Source organism: Plectropomus leopardus, chromosome 10, assembly GCF_026936395.1.
Source record: "Plectropomus leopardus strain MGB_pleo_1.0 chromosome 10, ASM2693639v1, whole genome shotgun sequence".
NCBI lineage: Eukaryota > Metazoa > Chordata > Actinopteri > Perciformes > Serranidae > Plectropomus > Plectropomus leopardus.
In genome coordinates, this window is record NC_142185.1 from 24,475,310 (window position 1) to 24,491,402 (window position 16,093).

A 16,093-nucleotide genomic window follows, 5' to 3' on the forward strand; every position below is an offset into this window, starting at 1 on the left:
TGGCTGAGAGGGAATGGGTGCTCGTTATGTTGAACCGCGCAGCTGGAGCGGGCGGAGTGTAAGCAGGAAAACTGGTTTGATTTCCTTTATAAACATGGGGGTAAAAGGCAACAAGCAATTTTTTTTTTTTGACATTTTTTTAAAGCTAGGGGAAAATTAGAGTTATTTTAAAGATTAATGTAAGTTTTTTCCTCTTCTTTTTTTTTTTTTTACTTTATTTGACTAAATTCAGGTATTTTTTGTGTACTTTTTGCTAATTTCTTGCTCATTTCTTGGTTCAAATGTTTCAAATATTTTTTAGGCACTAGGGAGGGAGTTATGTTTTTTGAACTGGCTTGTGGGAGGGAAAAATTTAAATAGTTGCATTTCTTTCTTTTTCAATTATTTGAATTTCTGTTAAAGCACAAAAGAATTGGGGACTGTTCTTTTTTTCGGGGGGCTGCTTTTGTATTCAGAGTTTGAAGACAATTAAGCAGGATGTTTGTCAACAGGTAAGCTGATTTGTAAACCTTTGTAGAGTCTTGTCTGGCAGGGCTGGATTTACCTGTTTCAGGCCTTCAGGGGTAAAAATGGTTGTTGGGCTGCTAACAAGACAAAGCCACAAGATCAGCAATGACGATTTTCTGCAATGAAAGTTAGAAAAAGCTTATGGGATTTTTCAAATGGATTTTGGATTATTGCAGAAAATAAGCTCTATTGCAAACAAACATTTATGAAGTATTATCATTTATCAAGTTTTGATCTGTAAGATAATCTTCACAAATGAGCGCCACTTTTATTGAAGCTTAAATGCAATCACCATAAGTAAAAAGCTAACGTTATAAACAGACTACACCACGGCTGCATGAGTTCAGCGTTGCCACCACAACAAAGCTGCAAAGCCGTGTTTGGCATCATGACATACTGATGACTCCTTTAGCCACTTGTTAGCAACCGTCTTTTTTAAGAAAAAGCTTTTAAGAAAAGTAAAAGCTTCAACGTTCACAAGTGGATTATATGCTGACTTATTTTATGCTGGAAAAGAAAACAAGAAAATCTCTTAAACTAGGACATGGCAATGTCACTTTTCATTACTAAATTGCAAAAACTTCTTAAAATTGAGTACAGTACTGTGCAAAAGTCTCAGGCCACCTTCAGTGTTTTTATTTTAGCAAGGTTATAATGATCATACATATTTATTCCTCAGACGTCTCTACGAAAAATAAAACTAGAACATAGAGGAAAATATATATATACAGTATTAGAAATACAAATATTTCAGAATATAAATGATTCAACAGGCTAGCGTGCCAAGTATTTATTGTAATTTGAATCAAATGTTGAAAAAAACAATGAACAATGAGTATATTACATTGTTATAAAAGTATATTTTAGGTTTACCAACTGAGGAGGGAAATAACTGGGACTTTTGTTTAATTTCTCAGCGATTTTGTTTTTCATTTTGCATGTGAGATTCAACTGCTTGGATTCCCATCATGATAAGTTTAGCAAGAGGAATTTATCAGATTAATTAAAAAAATTAGTGTGGCAATTATTTTGAGATTGCACAATGCAACTTCAAAAAAAAGGTTCACAAAATCCATTTTTAAGACTTTTTGAAAGATTGATTTAAATCATTAAGTAGCAATGAAGGCCTTATTTTTAGATTATTGAATCTGATGCATTTAAAGACTTTTTAAGGATTAACAGGAAACGTTAGTATTGAAAAAACACACTTAAATTCGGATTAATTTTTAATCCCAAGAAAATTTGTTTTAAAAAGATAAATTGTCTCCGCTCAATCGGGATACGCCGGGCTAAGAAAAGTAACAATCCTTTATAAACCAATCATATTAGGGCTGTGTCCAGGCGGACCAATGGGGATACAGGAATGTCTAACCCCGCCCCTCACGCGGTAGGTTGCATCGTACAGAAAGTCACCTCGTCGCGCTGGTGTCGGTCAGACAGAAGCTACAGAAGCTAACGGAGCTAACATGGTCACAGTGGAGACAGAGGAAGGTCGACAGTAGGACAACAGCATCACCTCTTATCGCTTAATCTGCCTGTAATTAATTTTACTGACAAGATCGAGTAAATAGAAGAAAGCGAGCTGTTTTTTTACAGACATCCGTAGCTTTTCTGAAAGGTTTTTACTTCGCTAACCGCTTAGCGAGTTAGCTTCAAGTTCCGCTCAGCGTCTGTTTCCAGCACATCTACACATCTACAGTCATGGCTGCGCTCAGAGCCTCCTATCACAGGCTTTTGGACAAGATCGAGCTCATACTGCCCTCCAAACTGAGACCTTTTTACAACCACCCGGCAGGTAATGCAGAGATAATCACCCGGCTCCTGGATCAGCAGGCTGGGTGTGTTTGTGGTGTGTTGGCTGTCTGATGCGGGCTGTTTCCAGCTGTGTGCTGGTGGAGATGTTAACGCACCGGCACAGAGAGGATCACACAGCAGCACCTGTCTGTTCCTGATGTCTGAGCTGTGCGATGGTCATTGTTTTCATGTGTCTGTCAGTGTTGCTCTGGGAGACCCTAATCTGAGGGGATAACTCCAGCTAAGCAGCTCAGTCTGTGCAGAAGAGTTTATTAGAGGCAAAGTTTGTGGCTCCTAAAAAGCCATGAAGTTTATTATGGTTTTAGAGGAGGTCAAAGGTAATGCCATAAAAAAAAAAAAAAAAAAAAACACAACTAAATTAGTGATTGTGATGCTATTGTCACCTTATCAACTTGTGCAAATAATGTATGGCAACACAGAAAAAAGACTGACTTTTGGACAGAGGAAGTATGTTTTGTGTGTGAGTGTTGACGCATTATGAAAATGATCACTAACATTAAAATCTGGTTTTATGCTTATTAGTTTTTGCATAATTGTTTAGTAAAAAAAGAGATGCTGGGAAAAAATGATCCTCGGTACCAAAACCAACTGTGACGTCTTAAAAATGAACATAACACAGAGGAAAACGGCACATTGTGCCATTTGAGAAGCTGAAAAGAAGCCAATATTTTGACATTCTTGCTAGATTAAAAGACCAATAAAATTGCTGATCAGTAATTTTCCGTTATAATCGACTTATTGCTTAAGCTCTAGTTATGATTTATAAGCATAAAGGTCGAGTGTGTAAGATTTAGGGGGACTGAGTGGCATCTAGTGATGAGGATTGCAGATTGCAACCCGCTGAAACTTCTCCTGTCTAGAATTTCTTTAGCATTAAGGAGGATTTAATGTGAGCTGAATTATCTGCCGAGGTCTCTTCCTCACAAAAACAGACTGACCCAGTGACTAAAACCAGTAAAAACACTGAATAAAGTAGTTTCGTGATAAAATCAAGGTTTCTCTGACAGCTTGTTCAACACATGCTAATCCTTTTGTGTTGTGTAAAGTGGAGAAGCAAAGTGAGAATTGAATTGTGTTTTACTTTGCACATGACAATAAACTGCTCATCTTAACTTACCTTTTCTTAATGTGTGCTCACCAGTTTTCTGGCGACTAAGATCAAGACGTCCAGTGCGCTATATATATATTTAATTTCTGCCAATATGTCCCTCTAAATCCTGGACCATTCAGCTATAATCATGATTTATAATATTCTTAATTTTTCTAAATCTTGTGATGCAACAAACACTGAAGTAACTTCTACACTGGACGAACAGGTTCACTACTGCAGTATCGTGCAACAGCCTTTCGAGTAAATCTACCTTCATGGAGGTATATTTTGTCAGCCCACTTTGTATAAATGAGGGCAAACTAATTATAGTGGAAACGCCTCCCAGTACAATGCAACGCAATGACAGGTCTCTCTAAAACAGCCTGAACATAAAGTGAACATTCAAACCTTCATGAAGGTAACGCTTTTTACATCAGACTGCATTGTTTCAGACAGGAGGACCTAATAAACTAACACGGTTTCTCCTGTTCTGTTAGTGCAACTCTCACACACATTCAGATCTCTTTGACGCTGATCTTAACTAGAGGGTACTGAGATTAAGGAGTCACTGGCGTCACTGGGGACAGTATGTTTTGTCTGTACTGCGCTGGAGCTCTGATTGTCAAGGACAACTTTCTGACCAGGTATGAAGGGGGTGGAGACTAAAGCCACCTCCCTCGGCGATCGTTTGCCCTATTTTTTTGGTTAACCCGCAGCAGGGAGCAGGAATGTGAGGGAGGTTTAACTCCAGACCCAGCAGCCTTTTATGGTCTTGTGCATTTTTCCTTTCTTGTGCCATCACTAATTCAGTTTACGAGTCTTCTCACAGCGGCTGGGATGCTCTGAGCTCCGAGTGTCTGTTACACACTCAGGATTGACTGTCTGGTTTAAAGTCTAATCTTGTCAACAATTAGAAAGTCCTGGTGGGAAGATTAACTCACCAAAGGAAGAAAACCCATGAAATCAAGTCATATTATGTAATATAACTGCTATAACGCATCTTTAATGTGACAACATTTCATATTTTCATGAGTGATGCTCAGTGGTATGCTGCAGTAAAATCTATGATGTTTTGTGTTATTTCTTTGCAGCATTTTGTTTTAATGCCAATAAGGGATTAAGTTCATTGTGGTGTTAAGTTTGGGGTGTAAGGACAGTTCAAAGATATCGCCATTAACAATATAAAACAATTCAAGTCTCAATAAAAATTGAGCCAAGCCTTACAGACACAATTGCCATTTGGTAATTTATTAATTTGTGCAGGGCTGCAACTGTCGGTTATTTCATAAATATTTATTCTGTTTCAGTTATTTTCTTAATTGATGGTTTTGTTTATTAAATGTCAAAAACTAAAAAAAAGCTCGTAATGACTTCCTGAGTGACTAAAAAACTAGCTAAACGAATAGAAGACTGTTTGATCTCACCCGTTTAAAGATTTTACATGTGATTTTTGCAAACATTAGCACCAATATTGAAAAAATATTCTTAACTGAGGACAGTAGATAATGTTTCCTTACGTTTTTCTTCCTCTTGTTGGGAAACAAATGGCACGGAGCTGATATTTCGAGTCTGCTTCTGCTGTGTTTGCACACACTGAGGCGTCCAGGTATCTGTTACACACATACTCTGTCTGGATGATATGGAAACGGGTTTCTTATTTACACGCATTAGAAAACACCAACGGGCAGATTAGAAACCTCAGAGAGAAAACGGTGAAATTACAGTCAATGTAACATTCAGTGTTCGAGCAGAACTGCCAGATTTCATGTTTCTGTTTTGTTGTTTTTGTTTCAGGTCCAAAAACCGTTTTCTTCTGGGCCCCGATGTTTAAATGGGTAAGTGCATTTCCACAGTTTCCCCATTTAATTTGTGCAAGTGCACCTTAAACCAGTGGTTTACGGTCTTTTTGGTGAAACCCCCCCTTGTCACAAATCGCTCAAGTGCAATCCGTGAACCACGTTGTGTTATTTGAATACTTTTAAGGAGCTGAAGATGTTAAACTGTCCAGTAATTCACAAGCAAAAAGCCGTGGATGGGAACAATTGCTGACCCTATGAAATCTATTTTAAGTTATTTTTCCTTTAATTTTTTTCTGAACTCTGTGTTTTTTTCTGTATTTAAACATTCACAGCGTTATTAAACAGCAAACCACTGTTTGCTATGTAAAGATATAGTGGAGTAACGGCGTCCTGAGCAGACAGTAAAGTCACGCCGCCTCTGTGTGTGTTGGTATCCGAGCTTCTCTGTTTGTTGTTGTGGTAAGCTGGTCCGGCCACGCGTGCATGTTTGTGCATGTGTGTATCGCACTGGCTAGGTCATCGCCGCCGCTTTGCACTGTGCTCATAAGGGGCTTATCGCTGATATCGGGACGGCTTGTAGCTGCTCCAGCTGCAACTATACCTACTATCCGGTACTCCCATGGTTAACATCATTAGCTCGGTCAGCACTGCTGCTGCTGTCAAGCATTGTTTAAGGAGTTAGCACTGTTAGCTTCTAGCCGCCGGCTCTGTGTGCAGTCAACTCATACGTGCTTAATTTCGCATAGAGCCTCTTTAAGCACATTTTGTCATCAGAAAGAGTGTCTAACTAATGATGCGGTGGATGAATAGCAATGAATCTGATGTAACACAACATTGTACTATTTGTGTCAAAGTAAGCGCTTCAATAGACTTACTAAAGAAAACATTTAGTAAAAAAACTGCGCTCTAAATTTAGCTGTTAGGGATAAATTCCTGGGTATTTTGGACTTGATAGTGTCACAGGGCCTCTTCCACATGACTGCAGAGCCCAACAATAACATTCACTGTCAACCCAGCATCAAAGAATAAAATAATTTACGTCACAATTTAGTGGGATTTCTTCATTTATAAGGGACGCAGGTTCTGTGTTTTATACTTCCTGGGAATATAAGCTAATGACTTATTTTCATTTAAAGGTTTTGTCTGTTTTAACAGTTTAAAATAATCTGTCAACGTACAGTAAATACAGTAGTTTTACTGTTTTTTCGTCTGTACAGGGTCTGGTTGCAGCTGGTTTTGCTGATATGACTCGACCAGCAGAAAAACTCAGTACCTCCCAGTCTGCAGTGCTGACAGCCACAGGTAAGATTTAACAGATTTAATGTGGACTCTGATGGCACAGTGTCTTAGTTTGCAATTTGATTTGAAAATAGATAGTATGATAAGGAAAATATAACTAAATAGAACTGGTACCAGAGAAAAAAATCTGTCTTTGACGTAAAAATGTAAATTAATGTGTAAAAAATATTACGTTTCTCTACTTTTTTGCATTACAAGATGAAAAATGATCTACACTTCAGACATCTTGGTCTAACGTTGTCAAAATGTGTGGCCATGAATTATGTTTTTATCTCCGCTTTGAATTCTTGATGTACATTTCAAAATTATCAGTTCAGTGTTCGGAGAGAATTTGACCAATCCGTGCCAAAGGTCGTCTGATGCGTCTGCTTTTGCAACATGTTTCTTCAAACAAATCTTATCTATCACTGTTTTGCCAAAACATAGACTCTGTTCTTGTGATTAACAGCTAGTTCGTCATTAGTGTGCATAACCTTCACTCTTACCGCTGACCTCCTTCTTTCACCAGGCCTCATCTGGTCCAGGTACTCGCTGGTCATCATCCCGAAGAACTGGAACCTGTTCTGCGTCAACTTCTTCCTCGGCTGTGCAGGAGGCACCCAGCTCTACAGGATCTGGAGGTTTGTATTTTTGGTTAATTTACAACATCACTGACCAAACAGCAGCTGCATGACTTTATTACAGGTTTACTGGTTTAATGATCAGTAATGATAAGTGATGCAAGATTAGTGCACAGTAGCAGCAGTAGTGTGTTTGTTCTTCACACATAGAAGTCCTGGTGACAAGTTAATGTTTAAGTGCGTCGCAGTAAATGTATAACATACAGTAGTTTTCATGTGTGCTTTGTCAACAATTAACTGAACGTCAGAGAAATGACTTGAACATTTTGCCATCAAGAGTAAAACTCACAGAATTACGAAGACTATTGAGTGTGAGATTGTCAGAGAAACATCAGGTGACAACTGAACCACCGTGTGTGTGTGTGTGTGTGTGTGTGTGTGTCATCAATACTACAGTACAGTATGTACTGTTACTGTCACTCACACACCAGCATCGTCATCATCATCAGTACTACTATACAATATGTACTATTACTGTCACTCTCACATCAACATCGTCATCATCAATACTACAGTACAGTATGTACTGTTACTGTCACTCACATCAGCATTGTCATTATCATCAATACTACTATACAATATGTACTATTACTGTCACTCACATCAGCATTGTCATTATCATCAATACTACTATACAATATGTACTATTACTGTCACTCTCACACCAACATCGTCATCATCAATACTACTATACAATATGTACTATTACTGTCACCCCATCATCATCATCATCATCATTATTGGCAGTTCAAGTACAATATGTACTGTTACAGTCCCCCTATTTATTTATCTATTCTATATATTCCTGTACTGCATCGCAGAGCTATTAAACTGTCACAGTATTTATTTCAATTACTTGAAAGTACTTGAAGTGTGAACAGTGCACTTGTATTGTCCAGGTAAATACAAGTATCGGATCAGGACTCTGTATCGGCAGATACTCAATCCTATTATTCCTGATCAAAACCAGAACTTTGTAGCTGTCAGCTACAGCTGAGGAAATAACCCTGAGCTCACTTACAGAGTGACGTACATTGCAACAATAAACCGTTCTCCATTTGTCCGGGGACTTTAACAGGCGACACATCATATAAAAGAACAATGTCCAGAGAGCGACGCAAGCAGACAGACAGCAAATGAAATATATTTTGATCAGATTTTAATCTTATTTTTTTTCATTTTATCGTCTCTTGTAGGTACAACCAGACTCTGAAGGCTAAAGAGGCCGAGCCTGAGTCCTGAGTGCTCTTCTGTTGCCAACGCTCCACTTCCTCCAGTGGACAGAAAGGGAGACTTCACAGCGGGCACAAACCTGCCCCCTTCACATCATCTCAGCATCCCACGTTGTCTCCGTGACACCCATGCCATAACCATTACTCTACCACATTAAGCCTGTCGTCCCTGTGGGAAATCTTTCCTTGAGTCCCAAATTTCCTCAGGGGGTAAAAAAAAATAACAAAAAAGAAGGTTTTTTAAACTGTAGTCAACACACCCTCAAGAATTGTGGTCATAAACGCACAAGTATTAATTGTTCAACATGTATGATTGTACATTCTTTAATTTAAGTTCATGCTTTATCGCTCGTGCACTAGTCGGGAAGTTTTTGCGTTTTTCCATCAGCATCATTCAGGTGTCGCAATCAGTACCTCATGCATTAATTTCCCCAAAAATAATGTAACTCTTGGATCTGTGTTGAACATGGTTCAAAGGGATGTTTTTCAAATTAAGAGGGATTTCATCATTTATCTTTTCATTTACTTATTTATAATTAGGTTACAGTTTCGACATCTGTACCTCAGTGATTATTAAATCATTATTGATTACCATGTAATGATTCCTTCCATTTTAATGGCTTTAATCTGTTTAAAAGCAAATCATAGTTCATTAATCACGTGATAAAATGTCTCTTGTAGTGAAACTGTATAGAAAGATCCTGTTATTTTCTAATTCTTTATCAGGAATACTTACACCAATGCCACATATTTAACCTGTGCAGCTTTTTATTGATTGTTGCAGAGTCGACTGGCAAACTGACGGCTCTGTATTATCAACAATAATGCAGTCAATGCCTCTTTTTTCCCAGAATGGTGTTTTGTATATTTTGCTGTGTAAGAATACTATTCTCTCTGACACGTTTCCACTGTAGTTACACATTATGATTCCCTGTATATTTTAGCAATAATTGGTGTCTCCACTTTTAAATATCTCTTGAACTGCTGACTGTTTGAACAAATGGCACTTTGTTGGTTGATCACGATGGCTCTGTGGCTCTGTAATGCTAATAAGACCTGTAATAAAACACCTACAGCTTATATAATGTACGGACATCTCTGATTTAAAGAGAATCATATTGCAATAAAGGAGTTGCAGGATCCGGCTTTTTTTTGGAATTTAACCCAGATTATGAGGTTATCTTGACCTCAGGTGCATCCATTTTTAAATGTCTCTCTCAAGTCCATAAATGTTGTCAGATTGTGACACTGAATCACTGCAACACCCCTTGAATCAACATGCATAAACTTAACTGCCAGCTACTTTAATCCATGTGTGTTATCACATTTGCAAATGAGTAAGTCTCTAAATGCACACTGAGATTTGTGAATGAGTACAGGAATCTGTAAATGTGCACAGAATCAGATTTGTAAATGTGAATTAGACAACTCTGTATGCATCAAATCCTCAGTAGCTGGAAATTGTTTTGCTCTAAGAGCTGGAAATACAGAGATGTCATCAGCTACATTTGAGGCCAGTATCACAGTTAAATCTCTTCACACCCGAGTTTTGCAGACTACAAATGCATGAAGATCTGTTATCTGCACGGCTAAAAACCACCGCTCTGCAGTGGCATCAATGATTTGAAGCTTGAACTTACTATATATATATATATATATATATTAGATTGTATCATATTTTTTTACTGTTGTCAAGTCACTTGACTTGGATGAAATGGCGGTTAGTCAAACCACAAAGATGGAATTATTTTTCACTAAATAATTCAGTTCATACTACACAGTGATATAGCCTATCAATATCTTTAATTAATTGAAAGACAACTTTTTTCTGCTTCAGTCCACATAAATCAAACAATTTACTGATAAACTGTTGTTGAGAAATATGAAAGTTTGTTTTTTTATCTTGAAATACTTTTCTGCCATTAACGTGTTTATGCATTTACAAATCTCACACTTTTAAAATAAAAGTCTGATTATGCTCAGTCCACTGATACAGCACAGACAGGTCAAATAGACCAAAGTTAAAGGCTCAGATTAAAGTTTGGTGTTGCCATGGTGACCTCTTTGGGAGGACATCCTTTTTCCACTGAAGACAATGTGAAACGATATTACCTGAAGTACAATGTAACTCCAAAGCTGCTGGTCGACAGTTAAATTTAGTGAAATAGCTTTCAATAAGATCTTACGCCAACACGGTCACGTTATCAAATCACACAACACACATATGATGGTTAATCAAATTTTTTTTTATTAACAACCACAAACAGAGTCAGGTTTAGCGTTTTCCACCGACGCGGGGAGCGCTGACCTTCATGGGCTTAGCGATCTTGGGTTTCTGTGCTGTCTTGGCGGACGTCTACAGAAGGAGAGACACATGAAGTAAAGTTACATATCACCATACTGCATAAAATAAAACTGACAGGTTTCTGAGTCATCCAGTGGATACTGAGGAGCAGCTGAGAGCCAAGCTCCTCAACAGTGTGCCGTTTAGTCTTTTATAATAATGGTAAAAGAAAAGTTTGCAAAGGGCAAAAAAATACTCCTAACTATACTATTCATAGCATGTATACAATGTAATATCTCTGGTTTAATATTTGTGAAGGAAAATGACTTTAAAAGTTATCACTGTGACGACAGATTTTACCTTTGCACTTGGAGCAGCGGGCTTCTTGGCTGCCTGCTTCGCCTTCTTGGCCTCCTTGGCAGCTCTGAGAGCAAAAGGAGAAATTCAGCCAAATTAAACAAGTAGGAGAGGACAACAGGGATAAAAATCCTCAGTAACCTTTGTGCTATTATCCAAAAACACATCTGGGGTGAAGGAGTAAACTGAGAAACTAGAACCATGCCGTAACGAGTCTTCAGCTAATAGAAAAGGTGAATTTCCTTTCAAATCAAAGTACCACCACATTAATGCAAAACCTTTATAAATATTAATTTGAGCCATAAAGTAGTCCTGATCATTTATTTGGATACACTGGCTTAATACACCTTCAGATATTTAAAGAGATAAAAAGGAAAAGAAAAGAGGCCATTTTAACCCTTTTGAGACAAAAAAAATCTATTTCATCAAACTAATGAACCAAACTTTCAGTCACTTGCATGGTTGTGGAAAGGTCTTGACACGTATCCAATAAAACAAATATAATAATTGCTCTCTGCAGGACGTTCCCATTTATTGAAAAATAATAAAACTTAAATTATTTGCCGTGAAGATGACGTAAAAATGAAAATAAATCCAGCTTGTTTAATGCGATTATGGTAAGAGTTGTGTGTTCCCACAACCTCCCATCACTTCCTGTTCAACCAATGACCTATATCACCTGCCCATACCACCTGTATAATTAACCTAACTTAACCTAACTTAACTTGATTTATTTAGTTTTACTTAATAGCACCCAAAAAAAACAAAATTACTGCTTCACAGTTTAACACCTCTGTGCACCAGTCAAGTAGCAGGTAAAGTTAATATCCATGTCTGTGAAAACATAGATGCTTCACACACATATCTCCCCCCGACCGATACATTAATACACTTATCTAGCTGCCACTTGCATATTTTACCAGCATTTGGCTGGTGGCTAGTGCTTATTTCTAACCCTGGACCTACGTCTACTGACCAACCAATAGAAACGACGCATGAAATATCGACCTCATTAGCGTGACTCTGCGAGCGAATGCTAAATGTTAATAAATGCTAATACTTACTTCGAGCTCTCGTTGCAAAATTGGCATGCCAAGTTGGCCTCTTTTTACGGGCCAAGACCGCATCCACACTCCTCCTCCTCTTCAAACATAAATGCCATTATAGCGGGGGCTCGATTTATTTGGTTATATTTTTCTCTTTCCACTGCAGCGACATAGATGGATGACGCACGCCGACATTTTGTTGTTGCATATTAATGTCAATTGACATCGGTCAGAGCCTGCAATACAGCAGGTGATGTCATCGCACAGTCTGCATGCATCAAACATGACATCGCACCCAAGTTTATTAAGCTCCATGTCGCAGAGGTAGCTTAAACTAAACTAACAAGATTAAAAAAATCTGTCTGCAGGAGGCTTAAAATGGGACATATGTAACAAATTTAAAAATGTTGTCTCAAGAATGAGACGGATGCGAGATCATAGTGTCCTTGACCTTTGACCAGCTGAATCTAATAAGTTCATTTGTGAGTCCAAGTGTATGTTTGTGCCAAATTTCAAGAAATTCTTTCGAAGCGTTCTTGAGATACTGCATCCCTGAAAATGGGATGGACGTAGATACAGATGGACGTACAACCCCAAAACATCTGCCTCCGGCTATTGCTAGTGCTGAGGCATTAAGTTCCAGAAATCACTGCATATAAGTACGGTTTGTGTCCTCACCTGATGGCCTGCTCCCTCTGGGCCTTGCGGACCTCGGGCTTCTGGTTCCTCTTGGCCATGATCTCAGCCAGGGAGGCCCCAGTGATGGCCCTCTGGAATTTCACTGCGCGGCGGGTACGCTTCTTTGCCACCTCTTCCTGTAAGAACACATGACGGACAGACCTTTGGTTATTTGCAGCCCAATATTCACAGTATGATCTACAGACTCACATCAGCAACATGTCCAACGCATCCCTAAATCTGTCCACTGAACGACACAGACAGATTAACAGTATATCACAGATCAGTAGCTTACACTGTGCTCATTTTGGTTTTTAATTACATTAAAAACACTACATGTGTTACCTAATAGATGAAACAAGAACAGACTTGGATGTTCAACTGAACCACAAAATTTTCTGGATGAAACTTTGAAAAACACTTCACACACAGCAAATTTTACAACATTTGTGAAACTTTGTTTTTCGCTACATTTTTGCAGGAATCCACAAGGCAACTAAAGTTTTTTCAACACAACTTTCAATTGTTAATTCACCTATAAATGAGCGCAACCTGATCAATATTTCTCAAGAGCAAAATGTTGAGGAGTGTCTTAAAAGTGCTCACTGAAAGCAACATTAAATATTGACCTTCACTGTCACTTTCATTAACCACTAAGCTGGTACCGAATATTCACAGATCTTATGGTACATTATAACTACTCTCCATCTAAACAAGCAACAATACTGCATAGCAAGTTATCTTAGTCCACATTATCTAGTTAGAATCATTTCAAAGATTAAATGTAAAATAAAAATATATTTCTTAAATGCCGTTACTTTCACATTTTAAAACAGAGTAAGCCCTGCATTACCCCAGATATGCTGGTATTTTACTATTGCTAACTATAACAGAAAAAGCTTGCACATAATTCTGTCGCTGGTGAGAACTTTGGTAACATGTTGGAGAGTTTGGAGGCTGGCCGATGGTGAGATGTCAGAAAGACGTCAAAGACCAGTACTATGATCTCCAGGTACTCTATGGCTGCAGGTGTGGCGTGAGCACTGCTGCCCAGCCTGCAAAACGCAGTCAGGCAACAGCACATAACACAGACTTGCACTGTGCACACCGTCCACCCGCAGCCAAACGTGTGTGTGTGTGTGTGTGTGTGTGAGTGAGTGTACGTGTGAATGAGCAAGTCAGTAAAGGTAGAGATCCATCAACATGATTTTGTAAAGCCAAAACCAATACCCTCCACATTACCATGTGTTAGCAGTGCTTTGACACAATGGAAAAGGTTTAACTTCTGTAAGCAGTTCTGAAGAAAGTTAGTTGATTGTTGAGTCTCATTCCAAGTTTGTCAAACACCAATAACATGAGGTTGGGAGTTGGACTGAATCACCAACCCAAAGAGTCAGTATTGATGACCTGGGAATAAGGCTATCAACTATCTTTTTCCAGAATTACACACTGCAACTGTACCTTTAAACACAATCATGACAGTTTTGCTATTATGGCAACTGTAATAAATATAACCAAAAACATATTTCCAAATTCATAATTCTACCAAATATCTGCACATAACAATAATTGATGGACTGACAAATGACAGATATTGGCTGCTTTATCAAATAGTTAATTAATAAAGCATTATAGTACAATATGCAGGATTGTCCATTACTGTTTGTAAGTTGTGAAGTTAAAGCAAACCCCAGGATGATGCTCGTTTGGCTTCACTTAAGATATAATTTGACACCTATTTGCTACCTTTTAAAATAAGCCCCAACTTCACCTGAATGTTGTGAAAAATCATGCTCATAAATATCCCAAGCACAGAAAATAAGAAGAAAAAAAAAAGGAGAAAGCAATGTCACTGCGGGAAATATACCCCACCACACATATCCTATAAAGTATATTTTGAAATCACATTACAACATCTCATACATACAAACACAAACATACACATGCAGCTTGTTACTTACAGACTGGCCCTTCTTGTGCTTGCGTCTGTACAGCACAGTCCAGTTGATCTGTCTGGGGTTCCTCTTGGCCAGGAAGGCAGACTCGCACTTGGCGTTCAGAAACTGGAACACCTTATGAGGACAGGGAATCAAACCATCAGGTATTAATTTACAAATACCTCAGCATTGTATACACACACACAAGTTTTCTCTATGATGTCCAGTATGTTGTGATTTTGGTCAAATATGGATTATCATTGTATTTCAGCATCACTGACAGGTGTAATTATTGCATAACTAAAAAATGTATTTTGTTAGTAGTAAAGAAGTGTACATGTACAACTTTTTGGTCCATTGTGCTACTTTTATAGACATTTCTTGTACAGAAATAAAACTTATTTAAGACACTTAAATGAGGAGCCAATATGCACAGTCATAGGATCTCAGAAAGGCGAATATTCAATTCTTATATTCAACTTATCGCATAGCTTTTCGTGGGACTATTACACAAAGTTATGCAATTTTCTTCACATATTAATGGAGTGAACCACAAAGACTCATGTCTGCTCCTCTGACAGCTTTAATATCAACCTTAGCACTCAATATACATATTTGTCAACATTGCCGAGACCTACAATGGTCCTGAATAAACACTAGAGCAGCCCGGAGCAGTCGTTTAAAAGCGGTGTAATAACGAAAATAGCAGTTACTTAGTTAGCTTGTTTAGTTGCTAACTTTAGGCGCTATCTTGTCAGTTTACGCTAGCAGCTAACGTTAGCATGTTTCATAGCATTCAACGGAGCCGGCTGGGCCCGTCCTGAAGACCGTTTCTGTTATTAACACATATATAACATAACATAAACAGGATATTTCATCAAGTAAATTGTGTTTCGCGTCTTATCTTCAGACAAAAACAGCTGTGAACCGGTGACGGGTGGAACTGTTAGCGTTACCTTTCCGTCTATCCTGGCGTATCGGCGGCCATGGCCGGGGTAAATTTTATACCCGCTGAAACTGCACAACTCGACCCTGAAAACGACAAATATATTGCATCAATGAAAGAGAAGGGCACATATTTACGCTTGATTTAGATAGCATCGCTAGATAGTTTATTTAAGCGTTAAGATGGCATTTGATTTTATTCTGTACACTCACTTCATGATGGCTACGAGAGGGCACAAAACCGGAAAGAAAGATGACGGATACGGAAACGGAATACAGAGACTACAAAACGAGATTTATAAACTATTAAACAATAAATATTTTTTTCAGTCAGATTACGTGCTATTGATACTTTATGCATAAAATACCCGTATAAATTATTTTTGCTTTTATAAAAATAGCTTAATTAAAGTAATACTTTGGCCAATCATCACAACTCTACGTCACAATCTGACGGTTGCGACGGTTGCCTAGCAAGCGGGCA

At 38.2% G+C, this 16,093-nt stretch overlaps 2 protein-coding genes and 1 non-coding gene across 3 annotated transcripts; 1 reads left to right on the forward strand and 2 right to left on the reverse strand.

The window, feature by feature from the left end:
* Positions 1-1,918: 1,918 nt before the first annotated feature.
* mpc2b (mitochondrial pyruvate carrier 2b) lies at positions 1,919-9,447 on the forward strand. The gene is made up of 5 exons (XM_042495154.2): positions 1,919-2,302; positions 5,207-5,247; positions 6,429-6,513; positions 7,019-7,130; positions 8,327-9,447. The coding sequence occupies exons 1-5, from the start codon at positions 2,209-2,211 to the stop codon at positions 8,370-8,372; spliced, it is 378 nt and encodes a 125-aa protein (XP_042351088.1). The 5' UTR covers positions 1,919-2,208; the 3' UTR covers positions 8,373-9,447.
* A 1,140-nt stretch (positions 9,448-10,587) lies between these two features.
* rpl24 (ribosomal protein L24) lies at positions 10,588-15,959 on the reverse strand. The gene is made up of 6 exons (XM_042494596.2): positions 15,823-15,959; positions 15,621-15,696; positions 14,689-14,799; positions 12,728-12,864; positions 11,007-11,070; positions 10,588-10,718 (listed from the first exon to the last, which is right to left on the reverse strand). Exons 1-6 carry the CDS (start codon positions 15,825-15,827, stop codon positions 10,638-10,640), a joined length of 474 nt encoding a protein of 157 aa, XP_042350530.1. The 5' UTR covers positions 15,828-15,959; the 3' UTR covers positions 10,588-10,637.
* On the reverse strand, positions 13,664-13,843 carry LOC121949648 (small nucleolar RNA SNORA23). The gene has a single exon (XR_006106271.2). It is a non-coding gene; the product is annotated as a small nucleolar RNA SNORA23 (small nucleolar RNA).
* Positions 15,960-16,093: the final 134 nt, after the last annotated feature.